This window comes from Gopherus evgoodei, chromosome 17, assembly GCF_007399415.2.
Source record: "Gopherus evgoodei ecotype Sinaloan lineage chromosome 17, rGopEvg1_v1.p, whole genome shotgun sequence".
In the NCBI taxonomy this organism is placed as follows: Eukaryota; Metazoa; Chordata; order Testudines; family Testudinidae; genus Gopherus; species Gopherus evgoodei.
In genome coordinates, this window is record NC_044338.1 from 24,035,209 (window position 1) to 24,061,111 (window position 25,903).

The following is a 25,903-nucleotide window of genomic DNA, read 5'->3' on the forward strand; positions in this document are numbered from 1 at the left end:
TGTAGGGGTACGGAGGGAGCGGGCACGGGGCCTGTGGGGGCATAGGGGGAAGCGGGCTTAGCACCTGTGGGGGCATAGGGGGAAACGGGCACAGGGCCTAGGGGAGTATGGGGGGAGCAGGCAGAGGGCTTATGGGGGTATGGGGGGAGCGAGTTTAGGGCCTGTGGGGGTATGAAGGGAGCAGACACGGCCTGTGGGGGATATGGGGGGAGCAGGCACAGGGCCTGTGGGGGTATGGGGGGAGCGGGCACAGGGCCTGTGGGGGTATGGGGGGAGCGGGCACAGGGCTTGTGGGGGTATGGGGGGAGCGGGCACAGGGCCTGGGGGAGTATGGGGGGAGCAGGCACAGGGCTTATGGGGGTATGGGGGGAGCGGGCTCAGGGCCTGTGGTGGTATGGAGGGAGCAGACACAGGGCCTGGGGGTGAATGGAGGGAGCGGGCACAGGGCCTGTGGGGGTATGGGGGGAAGCGGGCTTAGCACCTGTGGGGGCATAGGGGGAAACGGGCACAGGGCCTGTGGTGGTATGGAGGGAGCAGACACAGGGCCTGTGGGGAATATGGGGGGGAGCAGGCCCAGGGCCTGGGGTTGAATGGAGGGAGCGGGCTCAGGGTCTGTGGGGGCACGGGGGGAGCGGGCACAGGAGCAGTAGGACAGAGCCAGGCACAAGTGCCCACCCTGCTGAGAACCTTGGGAGTCATGAGCAGGGTCTTCAGCCTGCAGCGACAGCGTCTGTCAGCCTCTGCACTGACCTCTGCACGGGGAAGTCCAGGGGAGCAGAGCCATGGTGCCTGCATCTCGGAATGGGCCTGGGAGAGGCAGGTCAGGGACGAGAGCTAGAGGAGACCGTCTACCCTGGACAGCCTCTCCCCTTTGGGGGTTAGCCCAAGGCTGGGCTGGTTCCCTTGCTGGGGAAGGAATGTGGCATGATACCAGAGTGCAGGCAGCAGGGCTGCAGGGTGAGGCCGCCCTTCCCTGCACACCAAACCACAATGACAGGTGCTGTGCAGAAAAAACAGGGGTCACATTCATCTCTGCGCAGAGCAGAGCCCCGGGGGTAGGGTGGTCCTGAAGCACCCACTCCTGTGGCTGATGGGGGCTGGTTAGATCATCCTGCCAGATGGACCTTGCAGCAGCCAGGCACCGGCCAGATCATTGGAACATCCCAGCCATGCCACTTCCCACCCCGACAAGCCCCTTTGCCCCAGGCTACCCCTGGCACCAGGTCAGTTAGCTCCGAGCGAGCCCGGAAGGTGCCTGTGCCAGCAGTACTGCCTGGGCGGGACATACAACGCCGTGTGTAGCTGGCATGACACGGCTGCGGTGCCAGAGTGAATTCCTCCCCCACGTGCACAGCCGGAAAGCAAGGGGCAGCTCCGTGGCCAGCACAGGGCTGGGAGCACAGGTCTCTCCGGTAGCACTCCGGGAGGGAGGGAGAGCTCCCTGTGGAGTCACTTGCTGCTGTGCACAGTGCTCTGGCTTCTCCGGTCACGTTTTGCCCAGGTGTAGGTGCTGGCCTAGGGCGCAGGGCAGGGGAGAGCCAGGCCCTCTGCCCATGTATCTGCTGCTCGCTATCTGCAGTGCCCTCACGTATGCACTGAGCTGTAGGGCCAGAACCTCCGCTGGGGAAAAGCTCCGTACCGGGTTGCAATCAGAGATTGGCTGCCGTTTACAGCAGCTGTGGCTCTGGCCCCTACTGCTGCTTCTCCTCTCACCCTGGTGTAACTCCAGTGGCTTCAGCAGAGCTACTCCTGAGTTAGGCCAACAGCGCAGAGGGCAGGTCGGGCCCGTAAGGAGCTGTCTGCCCATAGCTTGAGTGGATGGTGACACCCAGGTAGCAGGCCAAACTGGCAGCTCTAATGGCTCATTCATAGTGATGAATCTCAGCTCGCCTCTTCGTGTATGTTGTTTTGCGGCATCCCCCTGGGGAAGAAGGCGAGAGTCCTCCACCTTGGGACTGTGCTGCAGCGACTGCTCTATGGAGTGACCCCACTGATCCCCGGCATCAGATGACACCAGGCAGTGCTGTCTCCCCAGGACACCAGCAGGCTGGGAGCTCTCTGGAGTGCTGAACTCCCCCTGGTCCCTTCCCTTGCGCTGGTTCATGGCTGTCCTTCGGTGGAGGGTGGCTCTGAGCTGCTGTCACAGGCTGCAGCTGGCCCTGTGTATCTGTTCTACCTGTGTTAGTTCATAAAATGTATTTTGTTGTATCAAATGCTGTCTTGGTCTTGTCCGTATCTACTCCGGAATGTGACCGTGTGAAATGGCATGCTAGGCCCATGGGGTTTTGTGCCCCAGTCATTTCCAGGCCAGCAGGACTCAGTTACTTTGACTGTCTCTTTCAGACTCTGCTTGGAATCTGAGAATCAAGTTGGTATCTTCCTTTCTTGTGCATCATCATCAATCATGTAGGTTCTGCAGCCAGAATCACCAATGGGCATGCAATAGTCTAACGGGCTGGCATTGTGAGTGGGACTCAGTAACCAGTGCTGTTCGGAAGGCGTTCCTTCTTGTGCAGCCCTAGTATTACTAAAGCATGCACAGTCTGTGAGCACCCCTGATGCTCTGGGACTGCTCCCCACAAAGCCAGTCAGGACTTTGGGAAGCCTCCTCTCCCTCGGAGCAGGCTGTCTTCAGGGCAAGAAGCTCACAAGGCTTCATCTCCTGGGTCTCTCCTTGGAGCATTCAGCATCCTCTGCCCCTCTGTGTGGTTCCCACAGCGAGTCCGCCCAGGCGGGGTCCCGGGGAAGCCAGAGGGTCCTGCACCCCCACTCCTTAGTCAGACATGACTCTCAGCCAGCCAGTAAAACAGAGGTTTATTAGATGACAGGAACACGGTCTAAAACAGAGCTTGTAGGTACAGAGAATGGGATCCCTCAGCCGGGTCCATTCTGGGGCCCAGCGAGGCAGACCATCCCGCCTGCCCTCATTTCCCATCCCCAGCCAGCCCCAAACTGACACCCCCTCCAGCCCATCCTTTCTAGCCTTTGTCTCTTTCCCAGGCCAGGAGGTCATCTGATCCCTTTGTTCATCTTTAGCTATCCCCTTGCAAGGGGGGAAGGGCCCTGGCCATTTGTTGCTAGGAGACAGATTTTCAGCCAGTTATGCACACTGGAGACTTAAGAAATGCATAGGGGAAACTGAGGCGCCCACACACTATTCAGAGGAAACATTAAGAACAGTCCCACTTCATCCCTGTAGTGGCTCTGGAGACGGCTTGGCCAGAGCCCCGGATCTGGGTGAAGTGGACACAGGATGCGTTTAGGGGAACCACTTCCTTAAACAGTGGCCAGGAGATGGACCATTCCACCAAAGGCAGACACAGGCACTTACCCTGCTGAGCCCAGCATGGTGCTGCCTCTCCTGAGCTAAGCCTCCTGCATTACTGAGCCGTGGGAACAATTTCTAGCCTTCAGACAACTGACAGAGCAGGAAATTCAGGCCATACCCAAGTTCTGTGCTTAAAGATGGAATACAGCAAAGGCCTGATGGTCAGACGCCAGAGTAGGGATTAGAATTCAGTCCCAGTGGCTCAGATCCTCAGTGATATTTAGATGCCTAACTGATTTCATTGGGGTTAATCAGCTAACTCCCCTTGAAATCAATGGGCATTAGGCGCTTAACTACACTTGAGAATCTGAGCCAACATTCAATGGCCTTTCGTTCTAGGATTATAATAGGGAGCTGCTGCCTTGAGAGAATCCAACAGCAGCATACGACCAGGGAGTTTAGTTTGTACGTATGGGTGGAGCCCTACCATATCTGAATGTGAAGTGATATGGTCGTAGGACACACTCAAGCAGTGAGCCAAGAGGGGCTGTTTCAAGTGCATCAGCCCTGGGGCCCGGGTAGTAAAGGCCTGCAGCTTTTGGACAGATTAGCTGTTCAGGCTCTTAGGGAGGAAAGAGATAAGAAGAGTTCGGGGAGTGTGGCTGCCATACACTGCCACAGTGAAAGTATCAGTTAACATCAGACTGAAAAAGGACAAGCTCCTTCTCCACTCAATTGTAGCAAATTCAGTCTGGGCAGCCACGTTCCCTCTGCAGCAGCTGGTGGGGTACGACAGGGCTCATGCACGATGAGCCTGATGGATCTGAGGTGCTCTCTCTCTCGCACACATTCTTGAAGGATCGAGGAGCCTGTTAGTCAATCCTCACCCTCCAGCAAGGACAATGCATTTGTCCAGCCTTCATGGTGGGTCGTGACATGTGCCTGTCTCTGTGCCACATTTCCACTAGCAGCTGGCTAACACTTCATCACCATAGACTCTAGGACTGGAAGGGACCTCGAGAGGTCATCGAGTCCAGTCCCCTGCCCTCATGGCAGGATCAAATACTGTCTAGACCATCCCTAATAGACATTTATCTAGCCTACTCTTAAATATCTCCAGAGATGGAGATTCCACAACTTCCCTAGGCAATCTATTCCAGTGTTTAACTACCCTGACAGTTAGGAACTTTTTCCTAATGTCCAACCTAAATCTCCCTTGCTGCAGTTTAAGCCCATTGCTTCTTGTTCTATCATTGGAGGCTAAGGTGAACAAGTTTTCTCCCTCCTCCTGATGACACCCTTTTAGATACCTGAAAACTGCTATCATGTCCCCTCTCAGTCTTCTCTTTTCCAAACTAAACAAACCCAATTCCTTCAGCCTTCCTTCATAGGTCATGTTCTCAAGACCTTTAATCATTCTCATTGCTCTTCTCTGGACCCTCTCCAGTTTCTCCACATCTTTCTTGAAATGCGGTGCCCAGAACTGGACACAAAACTCCAGTTGAGGCCTAACCAGCGCAGAGTAAAGTGGAAGAATGACTTCTCGTGTCTTGTTTACAACACACCTGTTAATGCAGCCCAGAATCACATTTGCTTTTTTTGCAACAGTATCACACTGTTGACTCATATTAAGCTTGTGGTCCACTATGACCCCTAGATCTCTTTCTGCCATACTCCCTCCTAGACAGTCTCCTCCCATTCTGTATGTGTGAAACTGATTGTTCCTTCCTAAGTGGAGCACTTTGCATTTATCTTTATTGAACTTCATCCTGTTTACCTCAGACCATTTCTCCAATTTGTCCAGATCATTTTGAATTTTGACCCTGTCCTCCAAAGCAATTGCAATCCCTCCCAGTTTGGTATCGTCTGCAAACTTAATAAGCATACTTTCTATGCCAACATCTAAATCGTTGATGAAGATATTGAACAGAGCCGGTCCCAAAACAGACCCCTGCGGAACCCCACTTGTTATACCTTTCCAGCAGGATTGGGAGCCATTAATAAGTACTCTCTGAGTACGGTTATCCAGCCAGTTATGCACCCACCTTATAGTAGCCCCATCTAAATTGTACTTTCCTAGTTTATCTATAAGAATATCATGTGAGACCGTATCAAATGCCTTGCTAAAGTCTAGGTATATCACATCCACCGCTTCTCCCTCATCCACAAGGCTTGTTATCCTATCAAAGAATGCTATCAGATTAGTTTGACGCGATTTGTTTTTTTTACAAATCCATGCTGGCTATTCCCTATCACCTTACCACCTTCCAAGTGTTTGCAGATGATTTCTTTAATTATCTGCTCCATTATCTTCCCTGGCACAGAAGTTAAACTAATTGGTCTGTAGTTTCCTGGGTTGTTTTTATTTCCCTTTTTATAGATGGGCACTATATTTGCCCCCTTCCAGTCTTCTGGAATCTCCCCCGTCTCCCATGATCTCCCAAAGATAATAGCTAGAGGCTCAGATACCTCCTCTATTAACTCCTTGAGTATTCTAGGATGCATTTCATCAGGCCCTGGTGACTTGCAGGCATCTAACTTTTCTAAGTGATTTTTTACTTGCTCTTTTTTTATTTTATCTTCTAAACCTACCCTCTTCCCGTAAGCATTCACTATATTAGACATTCCTTCAGACTTCTCAGTGAAGACCGAAACAAAGAAGTCATTAAGCATCTCTGCCATATCCAAGTCTCCCGTTACTGTTTCCCCCTCCTCACTGAGCAGTGGGCCTACCCTGTCCTTGGTCTTCCTCTTGCTTCTAATGTATTGATAAAAAGTCTTCTTGTTTCCCTTTATTCCCATAGCTAGTTTGAGCTCATTTTGTGCCTTTGCCTTTCTAATCTTGCCTCTGCATTCCTGTGTTATTTGCCTATATTCGTCCTTTGTAATCTGACCTAGTTTCCATTTTTTATATGACGCCTTTTTATTTTGTAGGTCACACAAGATCTCGTGGTTAAGCCAAGGTGGTCTTTTGCCACATTTCCTATCCTTCCTAACCATCGGAATAGCTTGCTTTTGGACCCTTAATAGCGTCCCTTTGAAAAACTGCCAACTCTCCTCAGTTGTTTTTCCCCTCAGTCTTGATTCCCATGGGACCTTACCTATCAGCTCTCTGAGCTTACCAAAATCCGCCTTCCTGAAATCCATTGTCTCTATTTTGCTGTACTCCCTTCTACCCTTCCTTAGAATTGCAAACTCTATTATTTCATGATCACTTTCACCCAAGCTTCCTTCTGCTTTCAAATTCTTAACGAGTTCTTCCCTATTTGTTAAAATCAAGTCTAGAACAGCTTCCCCCCAGTAGCTTTTTCAACTTTCTGAAATAAAAAGTTGTCTGCAATGCAGTCCAGGAACTTATTGGATAGTCTGTGCCTTCAGACCATAACCAGAGAAGGGAGGAGGCTAAAGACTCCATATAGCACTCAGATGCAGTGGTGACAGTTGCTGTAGAAAGCCCGAAGACAGAGGAGCATCCTAGAACCTACAGGGTTCCTCTTGACATGGTTATTGCTACTGTTTCTTCCCATGGGTAAAAGCATGAGAATGGCCACACTGGGTCAGACCAAAGGTCCATCTAGCCCAGTATCCTGACAATGGCCAATGTCGGGTGCTTCACGGGGAATGAACAGAACAGGTAATCATCAAGTGATCCATCCCCTGTCTCCCATTCCCAGCTTCTGGCAGTCAGAGGCTGGGGACACCCAGAGCATGGGGTTTCATCCCTGACCATCTTGGCTAATAGCCATTGATGGATCTATCCTCCATGAATTTAACTAGTTCTATTTTGAACACAATATTACTTTTGGCCCTCACAACATCACCTAACAACGAATTCCATAGGCTGACTGTGTGTTGCGTGAAGAAGTGCTTCCTTATGTTTGTTTTAAAACTGCTGCCTATTAGTTTCCTTGAGTGACCCCTGGTTCTTGTGTTATGTGAAGGCATAAATAACACTTCCTTATTCACTTTTGCCACATTAGTCATGATTTTATAGACCCCCTTAGTCGTCTCTTTTCCAAGCTGAAAAGTCCCAGTCATTTTAATCTCACCTCATATGGAAGCTGTTCCATACTCTTAATCAATGTTGTTGCCCTTCTCTGTATCTTTTCTAATTTTAATATAACTTTTTTGACATGGGGTGAACAGAACTGCTGCAGTATTTATATAGTGGCATGATGATATTTTCTGTTCTATTATCTATCCCTTTCTTAATGGTTCCTAACATTCTGCTAGCTTTTTTGACTGCCTCTGCACAGTCAGCAGATGTTTTCAGAGAACTCACCACGATGACTCCAAGATCTCTTTCTTGAGGGGTAACAGCTAATTTAGATCCCACCATTTGGGATATATAGTGAGGATGATGTTTTCCAATGTACATTACTTTGCATTTGTAAACACTGAATTTCAGCTGCCATTTTGTCACCCAGTTACCCAGTTTTGTGAGATCCTTTTGTAGCTCTTCTCAGTCTGCTTTGGACTTTACTATCTTGAGTAATTTTGTATCATCTGCAAATTTTGCCACCTCACTGTCTACCCCTTTTCCCAGATCATTTACTAATGCATCAAACAGCATTGGTCAGACCCTGGGGGACACCACTGTTTACCTCTCTCTGTTCTAAAAACTGTCCATTTATTCCTATCCTTTATTTTCTATCTTTTAACCAGTTACTGATCCATGAGAGACCTTCTCTTGTATCGCATGACTGCTTACTTTGCTTAAAAGCCTTTGGTGAGGGAACTTGTCAAAGGCTTTCTGAAACTCCAAGTACACTATATTCACTGGATCACCCTTCTCCATGTGTGTTGAGCCCCTCAAAGAATTCTAGCAGATTGGGGAGGCATGATTTCTCTTTATAAAACCTGTGTTGACTCTTTCCCAACAAATCGTGTTCATCTATGGGTCTGATAATTCTCTTCTTTACTATAGTTTCAACCAATTTACCTGGTACTGAAGTCAGGCTTACCAGCCTGTGATTGCCAGGATCACCTCTGGAACCTTTTTAAAAAATTGATGTCACATTAGCTATCCTCCAGTCATCTGAGAAAGAGCCTGATTTAAGCGATAGGTTACATACCAGTTAGTGGTTCTACAATTTTGCATTTGAGTTCCTTCAGAACTCCTGGATGATAACATCTGGTCCTGGTAACTTATCACTGCTTAATTTATCAATTTGTTCCAAAACCTCCTCTCCTGATACCTCAATCTGGGACAGTTGCTCATATTCGTCACCTAAAAAGTATGGTTCAGGTGTGGGAACGTCCTTCACATCCTCTGCAGTGAAGCAAAGAATTCATATAGCTTCTCCAACAACCTTATCTTCCCTGAGTGCTCCTTTAGCACCATGATCATCCTGGGGCCCCGCTGATTGTTTGGCAGGCTTCCTGCTTCTGGTGCACTTAAAAATGTATTTGCGGTTAGCTTTTATGTCTTTTGCTAGTTGCTCTTCAAATTCTTTTTTGGCCTGCCTAATTATACTTTTACACTTGAATGCCAGAGTTTATGTGCCTTTCTATTTTGCTCTGTAGGATTTTCACTTCCAATTTGTAAAGGATGCCTTTTTGCCTCTAACCACCTCTTTTTCATAGATTCATAGATTCTAGGGTCAGAAGGGACCAATGTGATCATCTAGTCTGACCCCCTGCACAAAGCAGGCCACAGAACCCTACCCATCCACTTCTATAACAAACCCCTAACCTATGTCTGAGTTATTGAAGTCTTCAAATTATGGTTTGAAGACCTCAAGCTGCAGAGAATCCACCAGCTTTTACTTTCATGTTTAGCCACGGTGGCACTTTTTTGGTCCTCTTACTATGTTTTTTAATTTGGGATACACGTTTAATTTGAGCCTCTGTTATGGTGTGGAAGAGGAGTCCAGCCCCCTAAAACAAGTGAATGCTCCTAATGTGTTTTTGGCTAGCAACCTCTACCCAAATCCCTGGGAGTTGGAACAGGCCATATTACCAATCCCGTTGATACACAGATGCGGTGATAAGCTTCTGGTCCTAGCATCCCACTCAATGGCCAGGCCACAAGAGATAGGGGCCTCCTGTTTTCAGCCCTCAGCCTGGACTGATACATTTGTACGAACTATTGAGGTGCTCTGCCTGTGAGGAAGATACAGGCTTGGCAGTCACTTGGGAAGGCCGTTGAGCAGTAAAACAGTGGTGATGCTAGTGAGCCATTCCCATCACTGCGGGTGGCTCCTGTTTCTTGTGTGTAAAAAGTAGGATCACTGGTTCTTGGGCCGGCTTCCATGGCGTAAATGACAAGTCCATGCCCAGCACACAAGATACTGTGATCAGGGAGAAGCCTGCCTCTGTCATTCCACATGGACTGTACTGATTCAGGGGTTTGCTTTGGGGTCCCAAAAGTGTCAGTGACCGTGTGTGCATGTGGTGATTTATATGTATTTTGGGCCATAGTCTCAGGGGGTGTAAACTAGCGTAACCCTGTTGTAGGCAGTGAAGCTATGCTGATCCACTCCAGCAGAGGCCCTGACACTATAATAGTTGCCCTTGCTCAGTATATCATCCTCTGTGCTTGGATCTGGCAGACTGTACAAACACGGCACTTGGGATTGTCATCCCCACTGGCAGCTGAGACAAAAGGAGCTAAAGTGACTTGTCTCAAGTCACGCCATGAGTCTGTTCCCAACCAGCAATAAAAGCCAGGTCTCCTGACCTTCAATGCTGTGCATGAACCCTAGGCCTGAGCATCTCAAAGGGAGGGAATTGTTTCATCTCTGTCGGAGTCTTCCTTGATTCTCAGAATAGCAGCTGTTGGAACACCTGAGGTGATCTCAATCTTTTCTACCAGAAGGAAGTCCAGCTACAATTGGGTGCAGGGTCAGGGGCAGGTGGGTCTGGAGCAGATGCCAGAGAAGACCAAAACTACACAGTCATTCCAACCTCACTTCCCTCCCTGAAATCTGAAGGAGACCTAATGCTGCTTGGAGATGGAAGGTTGATACCGCAGATACATACAGACCTTTGTTGCTTTATTGGCTCCTCTGAACAACTGAAGATAACTGTGGAGTGGGCGTGAACAGAAGAAGCCAAAATTCCTTTCAAGTCTAGAACCAAAGATTGCTGCATCCTCCTCTTCTTGTCCACCTGGAGCTATTCATGCTGCAGAATGTATTTCCAGATTCAGTGAGGCACCCCTATTCAGGTCTCCATGTGCCCAAAGCCCAGAGCCAGACCGATTCAGTAGCATATGATGGTGCTAGTTGGATTACTAGAAGGAGCTGTCAGGATCCTGGGTGGAAACAGGCAGGAGTTGTGGCAGGAGCTTGGGAGCCAAGAACTGAAACCAGGGGTCAGAGCCAGTATCCCTGTCAAGCCAAGGGTCAGGGTTGGAGTCAGGAATCGGGCTGAAGGTCAATACCAGGTATCGGGGTCCATGCTGGCGTTCCAGGGGTTGATCAGGACTCAGAATCCAAGTTGGAGCTCAGGTCAATACCAAGAGTTCAGGAACAGAGAAGTGGGGCAGTCGTGGCAGCGAGTCAGTTTCCACATTGTTAACTGGATGCTTCTTGGAACACCTCATGGGCTTATATAGGATCAAGGAGCCAATCAGGGATCACCAAGACAGCTATCAGTCGGATCACTTAGGGCAGAAATTCCTGTGGCATGCCATCTCTGCAGATTGCAGGTCGCAGGGAGTGGCCAGGTTACAGCTGCTACCAGGTGGCCATGTGAGGCTGTTGGTTGCCAGTTAGCTCTTCAGGCCCAGCTTCAAGTGCCACTGATCCTTACATTACCTCCCACCCTCTATGGATGCTTCCTGCTGGGCCAGGGTGGTCTGCATGGAAGGCTGCCATGAGGTTGGGAGCTGGGATGCTTGTTCCCAGAATCAGTGCTCAGGGCCATAGCGTTCCCAGTCAATTAGATACCTGAAAGAGTCATGTTTCATTTTAGAATCCAGTATTTTGTGGATCACATGTTCATTATGACCCTGGACCTGCACTGGTGGAGAGGCAGTTGTGTTTGATGCACAAAGGGTTGGGATGTATGGCATTAAAAGAGACATATGAAACACTGGATGTCGGCTGCTTTGGTCTGGGTTCCTGGGTGATAGATGTTGGAAAATGAAAGCCTTTGAAGAATTGGGCCCATCACAACTGTCTTTGACTGAGCACCTTTGCCCTATGCAGATTCTCTTAGTTTTTATGTTCTCTGTAAACCTGTATCAGGCACCTTCAAGGCAGTGGCACCATTCATCAAAGGCAGCCTTAATTGATGGAAATTCCTTTTTTAAAATCTAATGATTTTATTCTGCCAGAGTGAGTTTCTGGGAGCAATAGGCACAGGGGAGCAATTGCTGCTAGGGGCCCATATCTTTGTGAAGATGTTGACCCAATTGCTTCATTAGATATATCAGTCTCGAGGACAAAGGCCCACATCTGGTTGGAATGGATCAGGTTTGGAGCACTGGTGAAGGCCATCTTCAGTTGATTGAACACCTGTTGAGTCTCTGCAGACCAAGTGAAGGAGTTGTGTTTGCAGAGAAGCACTGTCAATGGAGCTATTTCAGTCTGAGAATCTAGGACTGAAAAAGTGCCTACAAAAATTAGCAAACCCAGGAAGCGTTGCAGCTCCTTAATGTTCTGGGGGACTGCCCAGGACTGAACAACATTCACCTTTCCAGGATCCATTCGGAGGCCCTCAGGGGACAAAATGTAATCTAAGAACTCCATGGAGTGCTGATTGAAGGTGCACTTGGTGCTGTTCGTATAGATCATGTCAGCAGATTCAATCCAGGACTGACTGGACATGTTGAATATACTAGTCGTGGCTCTCCGACAAAACAAATAGATCATCAAGATAGACTAAGACACAGTGATCTAGGATGTCACAAAATCCCTTGTTCACAAAGTGCTGGAATGTTGCTGGAGCATTTGTAAGACCAAATGGCATTTGTAGCAGCCAGACCAGGTTCACAAGACTGTTTCCCACTCATCCCCTCCACAGATCCGCACCAGTTTGTAGGCTCCTCGCAGACTAAGCTTGGTAAACATCTGGGATGATCATACACAGTCCTACAATTCCAGAATGAGTGGGAGAGGATACCGGTTTCTGATGGTTCACCTGGTTGAGGTTCCCAGTAATCTGTGCTCAAAAAGCACTGGGGCCCCAGCAGGGGAGGTAGAGGGATGGATAATCCCCTGAGCTAGGTTTTCCTGGACATAGGATCACAGGGTGGCCATCTACAGCTCCGATATGGCATAGAGATGGCCAAAAGGTATCTTGGCCCCAGATTACAGCTCAGTTGGACAATCCCGGTCACAGTATGGTGGTAGGACATCAGCGTTCTTCTCAAAAACATCCGCATAGTCACGGTGCTTAGCAGGAAGAGCAGGATTCAGCTTGGATGATGGAACACAGCTGGGCCACACCCTGGGCCTGAGGGCACCTCTGGAGCCATCTGGATTTGGCCTGGAGGAGTGTATCTTGAAGCCAGGACTCGTCTGTTGGTGCACTCAGGCAAACTTGCTGACTGAATTCAGAGCAGAAACTGATTTTCTGCTCATGCCAAAGGACATGCAGGTCAAGAGTGGCCAGCCATAAGATGCTGAGAATTATGGGGAAGTGGGGCGAGCAAATCATTCTGAACCATAGGATTTCTTCGTGGTTCTGGATAACAACTTTCAGGGGCACAGTTTCCAGTGTTACTGGGCCAGGACAGGTGTGAGCCATCTATAGTCTCTATGAGGTTGGGGGCTGTTTTTTGCTGCAGAGGAATGCCCAAGGCTTCTGCCATATCGGCATCTATAAAAGTGACTGTAGCCTTGGAGTCCACAAGCGCCGCTGTGGGGAATTTGTTTGGGGCTTCCCTGGGATGTGCATGAAAACCTGGATTTGCAAGTATGGTGAGGGCTTGCTGTGCCTTGGATGTGAGCCCCAGGGCCCACCCATGCAGGCACACATCTCCGGGCCTGTGTTTGGTCATTACTGTCTTTTTCTGTGTGAGAGCCCACAGGGGACAGCTGGCAAGAGTATGGCTGGACTCTCTACAGTAGAAATACTTGGTGGTGTTCCCTCTTCTTTGGGGTCACATGATGATGAGCTGCACCAATTTGCTTGGTTTCTGGGATCAGCTTGGAGATGGGTACTCGGGACCATCAGCTAGGTGGCAACGCAGTCCCCTTCCTTTCTTCACTTCGCTTATGCAACTTGTCAATGCATATGGTGAGGCCAGCTAAGTCATCCAGACGGGTCGGCATTTCCACCTGAGCTAGCTCGTCTTTGGTCTTTTCACATGGCCCTCACCAGAATTCGTAGAGGTGGGCCACTTTGTTCCACTCTGTATTGGAGAGGAGCCACCTACAGTGGGTGGACGAGGAGGCAGGTGATCTCTGCCCTTGCTATAGTTTTTGCAGAGCTGCCTCAGCCAGCCGAGCACAATGGGGTCATCAAAAATAGAGGGAAAGGCCTGGAGGAAAGTCTTCCAGTATGACAGTGTCAGGCTCTGTCGTTCTAGTAGAGGCAAAGCCCAATCCAGCACCTCCCTCGACAGGAGAGTAGTTATGAGTCCTACTGTGGCCTGGTCAGTGGAATAGAAGTGGAGGTGGAGCAGATAACATTGGTTTAGGAACCTGCTGAAGTTTTGGCAGTCTCTGTTGAAGTGCTCTGGGAGGAGGAGTGTCAGTCTGGGGTCCAGGTGAACCACTGCACCACGTGCTTGGAGCGTAGTGTTCTCGTCCCAAGCCTGGGCAGCCTGCTCTCGCAGTAACTGGGTGATCTGCACTTGCAGAGCCTGCTTCTCAGATGAGAGCTGCACCATTTGTGTTCGCAATGGAGGAAGTTCCTCTGTGGGGTTGTCAACCCATTCAGGAATGTCTAGTGCCTGGTGGGACATGCCGGGTGCAACAGGTTGGATCACAGAAACCCCATGGGGGCTGCCAACTGATGTGCCAAGACTACTTCTGCCCCTGCCTTCACTGCCAGCTTGGAATTCCAGCACCCTATCTTGGAGCAGACTAACATGTCTGGCTCAACAACACAGACCCAGAGTCTCAACCACGTGCCCCAGAACTGCAGACTTAACTGAAAGCAACTTACAGAAGTGTTCCTATATCTAACACTCAGATGCTCTACTCCCAGTGGGGTCCAAACCCCAAATAAATCCATTTTACGCTGTATAAAGTTTATACAGGGTAAACGCATAAATTGTTCACCCTCTATAACACTGATAGAGAGATATGCACAGCTGTTTGCTCCCCCAGGTATTAATACATACTCTGGGTTAATTAATAAGTAAAAGTGATTTTATTACATACAGAAAGTAGGATTTAAGTGGTTCCAAGTAATAACAGACAGAACAAAGTGAATTACCAAGTAAAATAAAATTAAACATGCAAATCTAAGCCTAATACAGTAATAAAACTGAATACAGATAAAACCTCACCGTCTGTGGTGTTCCAGTAAGCTTCCTTTTACAGACCAGACCCCTTCTAATCTGAGTCCAGCAATCACTCACACCCCCTGTAGTTACTGTCCTTTGTTCCAGTTTCTTTCAGGTATCCTTGGGGGTGGAGAGGCTATCTCTTGAGCCAGCTGAAGACAAAATGGAGGGGTCTCCCACGGGCTTAAATAGACTTTCTCTTGTGGGTGGAGACCCTCTCCTCTCTCCTATGCAAAGTCCAGCTCCAACATGGAGTTTTGGAGTCCTATGGGCAAGTCACATGTCCATGCATGACCCAGTCTTTCCAGGCAGCAGCCATTGTTTACATGCTACCCTGAACGTCCTCAGGTAGACTTCTTATGTGGATTGGAGCCTTCCAATATTGGGCACTTAATTTGCACATTCCTTTCTCAAGAAGCTGACCAAATGCTTTACTAAGACTACTTAGAAATCAAACAGTTACCCAGCTGATATTCATGACTTCGAATACAACAATGACACATGCATACAAATTGGCTGAATAGATTCAGTAGATCATAACCTTTACATAGATATGTTACATGGCATATGTAGCGTAAAACATATTCAAGTTATATCATATATACATTCACAAGCATATTTCCCTGAAACCTTATGGGATACAACATCACACACAACGTCACACCGGGTAAGGGGTGTCCCGCTGCCTCCATGTCCACACCAGGCCGACCTTCTCCATGGGTTATGTGGGGGTCCAGGCAAACTCTCAGGATCCAGAGCGGAGGTAGGCATGACTAGTGGCAACAGCTTGGGAGCCAGGAACTGAAGCAAGGTGTCAGAACCTGTATCCATGTCAAGAACAAGCTGAGGTCCAAGTCAGCAGTCAAGCCAAGGGTCAGGGACGGAGTCAGGAATCGGGCTGAGGGTCAATACCAGGTATCGGGGTCGTGCTGAGGTTATGACTAGTTACAAAAGTCATCCTATCTGGTAACACAAAAAATATCACATGGTCTACATAGCTAACCAGAGCTTTCCTTCATGCCCTGTGCTACCCAATTGTAGGCTATGGGGTAGCAAGAGGAGGCTTTATTTGGCCATAGTACAGAGTGTGAACTATGACAGTTTCCCTGGGGTGCAGTTTTGGGCTATGGGACCACTGTGCTCCCTTAACTCTCCCCAGGCTGGGTTGTCTCTCACAATGCTTTGCTAGTGACAAGCAGCAAACCCCTCCAGGTGCTGTGATCACTCAGCACAATAGCGTGTGGAGCCCCACATCCAGCTAGATTGCATGAACGCTCCCAGAGCCACTCATCAGTCACACAGAGAAAGGCACCAGAGCTCCCAGGACTGTACGTCAGGAGTATGCCGTCTTGAGTAATGCTAATTTATTAATTGGTTCACCACTTGATCAGTGGAAAGTGGACACCGGCCTTTGCAAAACCTGAGCAGATTTGCCACACACTTCATACAGACTCACTGGTAAAGATAAACAGTAAATCAAATGTACTGACTACAAAAGATAGATTTTAAGTGATAGGCAAAAGTCAGAGTTAGTTACCAAAAGAAAAAAAATTCTAAGCACTCAGTCTAAACTCTCAACGCTATTAGACTGGGCAACAACTAGACTAAGCAGTTTTTCTCACCCCACTGGATATTGCAGTTCATAGTACACAGATTTCACCGGTGAAATCTGGGCCAGTTCCCTCAGTTGGAGGCTTCTGAGTGTCCTTGTTGCTTGCAGTGTATGTGGGTGAAGGAGAAAGTCCAAGCATGCGCCCCCCGGTGTTCTGTTTTATACCCTCAGTCCATGTCCTTGGGGAGCACATGTCCAGGCATGTCTGGGGGCATTGCTGAGACCCCAGGCAAGGTTGAGCAATTCCCCTAGGGTGTCCTCATGCAGGTGAGTCATTGCATTGTAGCTCCCTTGCTGGACAGTGGCTGTTGATGGCTGTTTGACACCCGCCCGGGCGTTGGTTACTTTCCTTGCTGTTGCTTCTGGGGAGCTGATATCTGGCTGATTCCCCAACTTACAGCATGTTTCAGTGACAACCAGACAACACAATTCCCATAACTTTATATGCATTAATGATACACATCTATGGATAGAGAAATGACTTTCAGCAGATCGTAACCTTTCCCGATACCTTACAAGGCACGTTTTATATGTAATATTACAATTATATAAAAATGAGGCATACAGGGTACAGAATGTCACACCTCCCTCCCCCCCTTAGTTTACTACAAGAAGGTTAGTCCCTGACTAACCTGAAGGCAGTTTGTGTTATAGTTCTCTTGGCATCCAGCCATCAAGACCATGAGGCGGCGTGCCTCAGTTTCCCCCTCATACACAGCAAACCAGGTTTGTTATGGTTTCTGTATTGTGATAAGCTTTAAATCTGTTTACCTGTATTAACTGAGAACTAGCATTACCACAAGTTTTAACATCAGTATCAAAATTCTTACCCCAAGATTTAACATTAATACCAGCATTTTTATCATGATGGGTGTTTACAAGCATCGTTATGATACCACGCCCTCTGTTCAGACAGTCTGGTTTGAGGTTGGTTTGTTCATCACCCACCGTGTCCTTTGACGCTCTCCAATGTAATCAGTCACTGGCTTTTCTTTCCCTCCAGTGTTCCCCTCTCCCTGGGTTCTTATTTTAATCATGTTTCTGGGATTTTGGTACCTCAGGGTCTGGCAAAATAGGTAGTTAGGGGAATCCTGTATACTGGCTGCCCTTTGGGGAGTGGTCTCCTAACCCCAGGACTGTATATATGCAGAAACCCAGCTCCCCTTCTGGGGTTACCCTGTGTTTCCTCCTCCCAGCACTGAGTCCTTCCCTGCCCCCTAGAGGGCTGTGATCTGTCCTCTCTGAGCTAGGTGTGTTTACCCTTTGATCAGATGCGCTTTTTCCCAGCAGCTTTTCCACAGCTGCTTTCTGTGTCCCACCTCCTTCTCTGTCAGTTGGGCCATTTGCATTCTCCAGCAATTTCCTAGTCTCAACTCCTCTGTTATCACAGGCCTTGGAGCTGCATCTTGATTTAAAGAGACAAAAGTATCAGAGGGGTAGCCGTGTTAGTCTGGATTTGTAAAAGCAGCAAAGAACCCTGTGGCACCTTATAGACTAACAGACGTTTTGGAGCATGAGCTTTCGTGGGTAAATACATGTACATGCATCTGACAAAGTGGGTATTCACCCACGAAAGCTCATGCTCCAAAACGTCTGTTAGTCTATAAGGTGCCACAGGATTCTTTGCTGCTTTTAAAGAGACACAGTTACTTTCAAGAAACTTATCAGAAATAGCATCCTGAAAAATTGGGACCTGTATTGGGCTACCGTCCATCATCCCTTTCTCTGAACCTGAGAAGTCAGCTGTGTGACTGCTCCCCTCCAGTAGGTCAGGTACACAATTCCTTCTCAAAGCCTGGGTCACAGGCTGATCAGATGCTGACTCATCCATTCGGTCCTGAGCATACTCTCCCAAGTGACCAATGAGGAGATATTCCTGCACTCCCACTGTTCCTTCTCCAGTTTTCTTCTCTGGATTCCCCTCCAAGACACATTTCTCTGTGCTCCCTGAGAAAGGATCCATCCCTTGTTCAGCCGCAAAGCCCTGCCAGCTACCAACTGGGGCAATTTCCTTAATCCCTGACAACACCTCTCCTGCCCCTGCGCCTGAGGGCATGTTGCCTTCTGCTGGAAAGGAGCTAGGCTCAGCCCCTCCCATACTTGGCAGCACCCTGCTTCCCTGTGTTACAGAGTCACAGGAATCCTCAATCACCTCAGTGGTTTTTGAGATCCCCTCCCCCCCTTCTCTGGGCTTTCCTCTGAGACAGATTTCTCTATGCTCCCGTCTGGTTCAGCTGCAACTTGCTGGCAGCTATTCTCTCCCTGGCAGGCATCACACCCCCATGCCTTCCTGATGGGTGTTGCCTCCAACTGCAGTGCAGCAGCTGGTCTTGTTTTATGCAGCCCATAGGTGGTCCCAATTGTGAATTTTTGGAGTGATGGGAATGGTTGGGGTTGGTGGTTTCTGGTTCTGCTTTTCTAGCAGGTCCAGTTGACATTTTCTCTCTCTCTCTCTTTCCTCCCACTCTCATTCCTTCTCCTCCATGACCAGTTTTTTAGTGCTAAGAGTCTCTGGTGTTCTCTCTCTTTTTCTGCAGCCTGCAGGCTAAAAAGCTCCAACTTTGCAAAGACTTCACTGCGTTCAGTCATTTCCCTGCTTTTCTGTTCGTACTTCCCTTTCCCAAAATAAGCAAAGAGAAAATAAGCTGGTAGCCTCCTCCTGACTCTGCTTAGCCACCACACGTAAAATCTTTACACCAGTGTATGAAGTGCAAATCTTGCTCAATACAACAGGCTGTGTATTTCATCCTGCTCCCCGGGGTGCAGCCTGGGACCGGGGGAGCACTGTGCCTTCTGAACTCTCCCCAGCCTGGGCTGTCTCCCGCAGTGCTTTGCTAGTGACAAGCAGCAGGCCCCTCCAGGCGCTGTGATATGATTGTAGCTCACTGGGGCAGGGGCAGTCTCCATCTTCTGGGTTTGTATGGCACCCAGCACAATGGGGTCTGGACAGAGCTGGGACGTTGGGCACGACCACACGTGAGATCATAAATAACAAAATCCCTGGGGTGGGAGTTTGGTCAGTGTTCGGTGCTGGCCTTTCTCTGTGCCCGTGAAGTCAGTGGGAAAACTCCTCCTGACGTGAGTGAGAGCAGAACCAGGCCAGGGTTGAGCACGTCTGAAGATCCACCCCAAGGGGGTCACGATCTGTGACAAGTCAGAGCAACGCTCCACCAAAGGAAGGATGTGAACCAGCACCAAGGTTATCCCAGTGGGGAGAGTCCAGTGCTCCATAGAGCCACAGCCTCTCCCCTTCTGCTGGCGTCCCTGGGAGACAGACCTACCTGGTGTCAGCTGATGCCGAGCGCTCCACAGGCTCACTCCAGAGAGCAGTTGCTGCAGCACAGTGTCTCTACTCGTTCTCGAGGAGCAGTGCAAAACACCACATGTGAAGAGACATGGGAGACATTCATCACCCAGAATGAGCCGTTCCAGCTGCCAGTTTAGTCTCTTACCTGGGGCGACACCCCACCCCCCCAGCGCTCTCCCGCTCCTCTACACATGCTGCCTTTTTGTCTGCAGTCTGCTGTTGGGTGGTGTTTGCTGCTGGGCAGAGGGCAAGCCCAGGGAATGGGCAGCACTGAAATGGCATGAGTTTAGGTGGGAGGGAAGCAGGGCACAGGCCGTGCGGTAACCCTCTGCACCGGGGTGATCACTTGTCACTGAGCTCAGCCAGGCAGTTGTCCCCAGGAGCTATGCCTCATGTAACAAGAGTCACCATTGTTTTGTTCTAGACCCAGGAATCTCACTTTCTGTGAAATGGCCCCTTGCCCATGGGAAGTGTGGGACCGTCCCAATCTGGCCAGGTTTATACAAATTGAGTTTCCTCCCAAAGAAATGTATTGTGAAGTTTTGCACCCGAGTTTGGAATCCAGCAGCTCCTGGAGCGAACGCTTGCGTGGTGAGCGCTGCCTGTCGTACAGTGAGTTGCTGCACAAATGGCAGGGTGGGCTCTAGTCCTAGCACTTGCCCCTGCATTGGTCTTGAATTCTACTTGTCCTGGACCATCCCCATTCACCTGGGCTTCTCTCAACAGCTGTTCTTGTCTGTTTACAAACTGATCGTCTGATGGCAAGTGTCAAGGTCCCCAAGCTGTGTGACAGTGTCTGGCTGATGGGTCCAGATGTCGGCTGTTAGGGGCTCATTCCTTCACCCTCTTACTTCCCTGGTCCTTCTCGCATGAACAGACAGCAACAATACCCGAAGTCCAAAGGCGCAAACAATTCGATGTTTATTGGGGTGAACTTCCAGCAAGCACAATTCCAGTTTCCTTCCTTAGTGTCCCCCTTCCCAGCTCTGACACCACAGAGCCTTGCCTGTGTCCCTGTTCCTGTTCCCATCCCCTGTTCCCATACCCCCTTTAACAAAACATGATCCCAATTCCCCCATCCCCAATCCCTGTTCCCATTCCTCCCCACCCCCTTACTTTCTGATTGACTTCAGACTATATAGCAAAACCTGAGTTTTGCTTAGCTATTCCTTAACCAATCATTTTACTGAAATTTAACTAACCAATCCTAGCATATTGTAACATGGTTATTTAACCAATTATATCCCACCACCTTCATTGGTTTACACCCAACAAAATTAATGATACAGCAGACAGAAGCAATCACAGAACCAGACAGAGACCATGCAAATAAACATACAAAACAATACAGAAGTGAGGATTTCACAACTACATCTATACAGACATAACGGTTCTCTGGCTGTGTCTATTGATAAGTGAGTTCTTGCCAGACAGGATGCGATCAAACTAAGTTTCCTTTTACATCTTCTAGGCTCTTCCCTTTCTCTGGAGGTGATAGGAATATCAGGACAGGATTGTATTCCTAATAGCCCAATAGCACCTTATTTCAATGTGACTAGTTTGGAATGTGAGGTTGTGACCACACACTTCCCAGCTTATGGCTGCCTAACTACATCTTAGCTGAAGGCCTTAGCCTGTCACAGTAAGAGAAGGCCATTCCACAGACAGTGATTTTGATTCTTTCTTTTCTACCTCTATAACTAGCTAAGTGATAAGAATACACCTACATTCTTAAAGTATAGGCCTTTGCAGACAGGCCTGAATATCTATATCCTAACATCAGCCAGTGGCTGAGAGAGGACACTGACCACTGACGGAGGAGAAGGGCCTTGCTAGGGTGCCTGACACACCAGAAGCAGAAGCACCGCAGATGCATGTACAGGAGAGAGGAACCATGGCTGCTGATGGGCCCATTCTGTCTGCAGAGTGGCAAGGGGAGGCCAGCGTGTCTTCCCCATGGGAGTATGCTCAGGGACTGTCAGCTATTCCTAGTGCCCAGAGACATGCAAGGGCCGGTGGGTTGTAGGGACACCTTGTGGGACATCCTAACAATCCTGGATGCCCCACAAGGTGGCACTCATGCTCTTGTTGAATTTTCCTGAATGCTGGAGGCACAGGTCCCTGGGTCCCAGGGTGATGCTCTGTGGTCCAGCCACATGGCAAAGCCTTGGGTGGATTAAGTTGTACTGGGCCAGCACATTTCATGATGAGTCTTATTGTGGGGATTAAAAGGCTGATCCCTACATGAGACACAGCATGCGCATTAGGAAGAGCTGTCCCACTGAGCAGGGCCTGGGTGTGTCCTTTGTAAAGGCCAGAGCGCGGGGTCTATGGCTAGCTGCTGACTGACCCTGAGATAAATGGATGCAAAGCTAGTGACTAAGAGTGTCTGCCATGAAGCGGCCAGGCTGCACTTGCCAGCTGGACTGTTCCTGAGCACCGTGGTCTGAGGACGCGTTAGCATCCTCTCTGGGTAGATGGATGTGACCACAGAGCCTGTGTGCCTGGGCCTTCTAGGGTGGGGAATGTAACATCCCCATACAGCCAAATGGGGTCAAGCAGTGGTCCCAGAGCCTGTCTGGCAGGTCCGTCAGCAGCAGGAGTGAAACAGGACTCTGTCACCTGCAGCACTGGCAGCCGGTGGCATGGAGGTAGGGGGACAGAGCTTTCTCCGGGGCCAGACTGGGACTGTGGAACTCGCTTCCACCGAGACCGAAAACCTCCAGAAACCTCTCCCCGTCCTGCTCCAAGTTGAGGTTCACTGCTTCAGCCTGCCATCCCCAACTGAAATCCAGTACTGCACAGCAGCGGGAGCGGGCCCGGGGCCAGTCAGGTCATGAATGCCTCTCTGGAAGACACTCAGATACCAAGGTGATAGGCCCAGTGTCAGGCCCTCTTGTGTGTGCGGTTTGCTGGGGCTTGACTTCTCAGAAAGAAGCCCCAGCGCGCACAGACTCAGTGTGCATATTTGCAGGTCACCACAGGTGACAGGAGAGGGAGGAGGTGCTGGGGCCCTACCAATGGGCTCCCCCATCTCCAAGACCTGACGCTTTGAGTGGCAAAGAGATGTTGAGTGCGGGCCCCACCCGGGGGGAATTAGGAACTTTGGCCTGTTCTGTCACTCCCCTCCCCTGGCTCTGGGCTCTGTGGTAAATCCATCCCTCTGTGCATTTTGATTTTCTCTGATCTGCCATTTCTCCAGCAAGATCCTGCTGTGGGCCTGCCCCTTGTGATGGGAAGTCACCTGTGCACCATGACCATTGCGGGGGGCAGGGGTTCTGCGGAGGGGAGCAGACCCTGCTCATTTCCCCTTCAGGCTGGAGAGCGAGTGAGCACATGGGCTGCCCTGCAGTGCATGACCATGGGCAGCACAGACACCAGAGCAACTCTGAGGAGCCTTCCCAGCCGCAGCCTGAGTCTGTCTTGTCCGCTGTCTGTGGGGTCGCGTTCCCTAGTGCAGGTTGGGGGTGACACACCGACCTGTCAGCATGGTGCTGCTCTGCCTTCGCGTCCCCTTCCGCCGGTGCAAACACGGACACGAGGCACAGGGCACGGGAGCCTCAGGCCCAGTCCAGTTCCCCTGGTGCTGGTACCACTGGTGCACTGTCTCACAGGGACTGGATGGTGTGGCACGTGGGGCACAGTCTCCGGTGGTTCCACCGCCCTTGTGCCATCACTCTGAATGCCTCCTGCCCGGCTGGCCTGGCCTCTCCAGCACACTGAGGGCCGTACTAACTACTCATGTTTCTTCCTCTTTTGCCTCCTAGCAAACTGACGCGGGAAAGCGGGACAGATTTCCCCATCCCAGCTATCCCAGCAGTGCCAGATTCTGAGACGGAGAAACTCATTCGGGAGAAGGACAAAGAGGTGAGTGCCAGGGCTGGGGCCTGGGTCTCCTGCCAGGGGCTGCACCAGAGCCACTCCCGCATGTGGGAGGCCTGGCTAGAACTGAGAGCTGCACTCTCTCCCACCCCTGCATGCAGTTGTGCTGGGCTCTGGTCCCCTCGCTCTCCATGGCAGCACAGGCAGCCTGCAGCAGGGCCTGACACATTCCCCGCTTGGCGTATTTCCACGTCCATCCCACTGGAAGAACTAACAGAGTCCAGCTCCATCCACAGTGCAAAGCTGTCCAGTGCCCTTTGGCCCCCTGCAGCCACTACGCCTCCCTGGGTCTCCCTCTCGCAGAACTGGGCTTCGGGTTCTTTTCCTCCACAGGAATTAGCTGCACCCTTTGAAGGTCGAGTTTGCTCTGTCCATGGTGCTAACTGGCCCATTTCCCTGCCCTTGCTGGCCCTGACACACCCCGAGGCTGATGTCGTCTCCACACTCCCGGGACCAGTTCAGGACTGAAGATATGAGCTAAAGCCAGACCTGGCCTGGACCCCTTCCGCCTCACTAGCCCCTCCTTCCTCGCTGCAGTGCTCTCATTAACTCCTGCTGCTGGAGTTCCCAGGAGAAACCGCTTTCTCTGTATTCCCATGGCTTTGCCTAGAGGACTGGTCTTTTGTGCTGGAACTCCCACTGGCTGGCACAAGGAAGCTCAGCGGTGTGTCCCAGCTGGCACTGCCGTGAGGAAGCTCACAGCACTGCAGTCCCAGTCTCTGAAGCAGAATGCAAAGAGCTGCGGGGAGCTGGCCCTCACATGTGTTTCTCCCATTTCAGTTGCGGAGGATGCAGGAGATGCTGCAGAAGATCCAGAGACAGATGAACGACTCCCACTAGCCACCACATTCCCCTCCAGCTTCCGCCCCACTCAGACCAGAAATGTTTACATCAAACCCCAGCCATCAAAGCCAGCTCTGCTACTCGGTACCAACGATGCACCTAGCACCTTAAGCTGATGCGATACGCCTTATTATGGACCCTCGCTGAGCTTTCCTCAGTGACCTACAGGAAATAAAGGCTGACCTGCACCAGAGCTTCTGCAGCCTCCCTCCCCTGGCTTGGACTCAGCCTGCTTCCTTGGCAAGGCTCCTGCAAACCCAGCCTGGCTCTCCTGCAGCGCTTCCCCATGGTCTGACTGAGTCAGGCCCAGCCACTGGGCTGCTTCCCTCGCGTTGAATGTGTGCAGCCTCTCTCATCCAGAGCTGCCTGTCTGTCTGCAGAGCCGTGTGTCTGTCTGCAGAGCCCCCGCTCTCTGCACCGTGCCGGGTTTCACGCATTTTCCCCTCAAGGCTCCTGCACAGCTGGGCCCCAGAGCAGACCTCGTGCTGCAGGCGCAGGCCTGGGACGTGGCTCATTGGTGCAGCGCAGTGGCCATGGCCGTGTGCCCAGTGTGCTCACCAGCAGTGTCAGGAGCCAGTGAAGTCAGCGTTTCTGGAGCAAAACTCTCGGTCCCCAAGGCAGCTCATAGAATCTCAGGGTTGGAAGGGGCCTTGGGAGGTATCTAGTCCAACCCCCTGCTCAAAGGGGGACTAATCCCTGGACAGATTTTTGCCCCACATCCCTAACTGGCCCCTCAAGGGTTGAGCTCCCAACCCTGGCTTTAGCAGGCCACTGCTCAAACCACTGAGCTATCCCTCTGCAGGGTGCTCCGCACTGCTCCCGACAAAGCATGAGCTGCTGCCCCAGCGCCCTGCCCAGGCAGAGCGGTTATACAGCAGGGGTTGGCAACCTATGGCACGCATGCCAAAGATGGCACCTGAGCCAATTTTTAATGGCACGCTGCTGCCTGCCAGAGTCCCGGCAGGCAGCAGAGTGCCATTCAAAATCCTGCCCTGCCCAGCCCGGCCCGGTCCGCTCTTCTCTGCCCTCTGCCCCCCCCGCCCTCCCCCGTGGGGGCAGGGGGCAGAAGCTTGGTCCTGCCAGCTCCCCTGCCTCTTCCAGTGGTGTGCTGGGTTCCTGCCCCTCTCCTGCTCTCCGTCCCTCCCTCCCTCCCTGCTGGCCGATCAGCCGATGGCCTTTGCGAGGGAGGGGGTCAGGAAGGAGCAGAGTCAGTGTGCTCGCTGCTCCCGGCGGAGGCAGAGAAGAAGTGGGGGAGGGTCTTGGGAAGGGGGGGTGGAATAGGGGCATATCCCCTCCAGCCCCTGCCCTGACCTCCCCTCATACACACTCTACCCTGAGCCCTGACCCCACCCCCGCACACACCCAGCCCTTTGCCCTGAGCCCCACAGCCCTGCACACACCCCAGGCCCGTGCCCTGAGCCCTGTACCCCCCTCATACACACCCAGCCATCTGCTTGACTCCTTCACCCCCCCATGACCCCAGCCCTGCCTTTGGCACCCCCACATATATCCAGCCCCCCTAGCCCCTACCCTGACACCTGCACCCCCCTCACATGCCCCCAGCCCTCTGTCCTGACTCTTGCA

General features: G+C 50.8%; 1 protein-coding gene across 4 annotated transcripts in view; it reads left to right on the forward strand.

Annotated features, from left to right (window-relative positions):
* SEPTIN4 (septin 4) overlaps positions 1-25,007 on the forward strand; it is a 62,118-nt gene extending 37,111 nt beyond the window's left edge. For 2 of the 4 annotated variants that reach the window (XM_030536950.1, XM_030536953.1), the window contains 2 exons: positions 23,362-23,461; positions 24,257-25,007. In XM_030536950.1, the coding sequence (XP_030392810.1) occupies positions 23,362-23,461; positions 24,257-24,316 (160 nt within the window). In that variant the 3' untranslated portion in view covers positions 24,317-25,007. Of the gene's footprint in view, positions 1-1,933; positions 2,018-23,361; positions 23,462-24,256 lie in introns of those variants that run through there. The other 2 variants (XM_030536952.1, XM_030536951.1) reach the window with 2 other exon arrangements.
* The last annotated feature ends 896 nt before the right edge of the window (positions 25,008-25,903 follow it).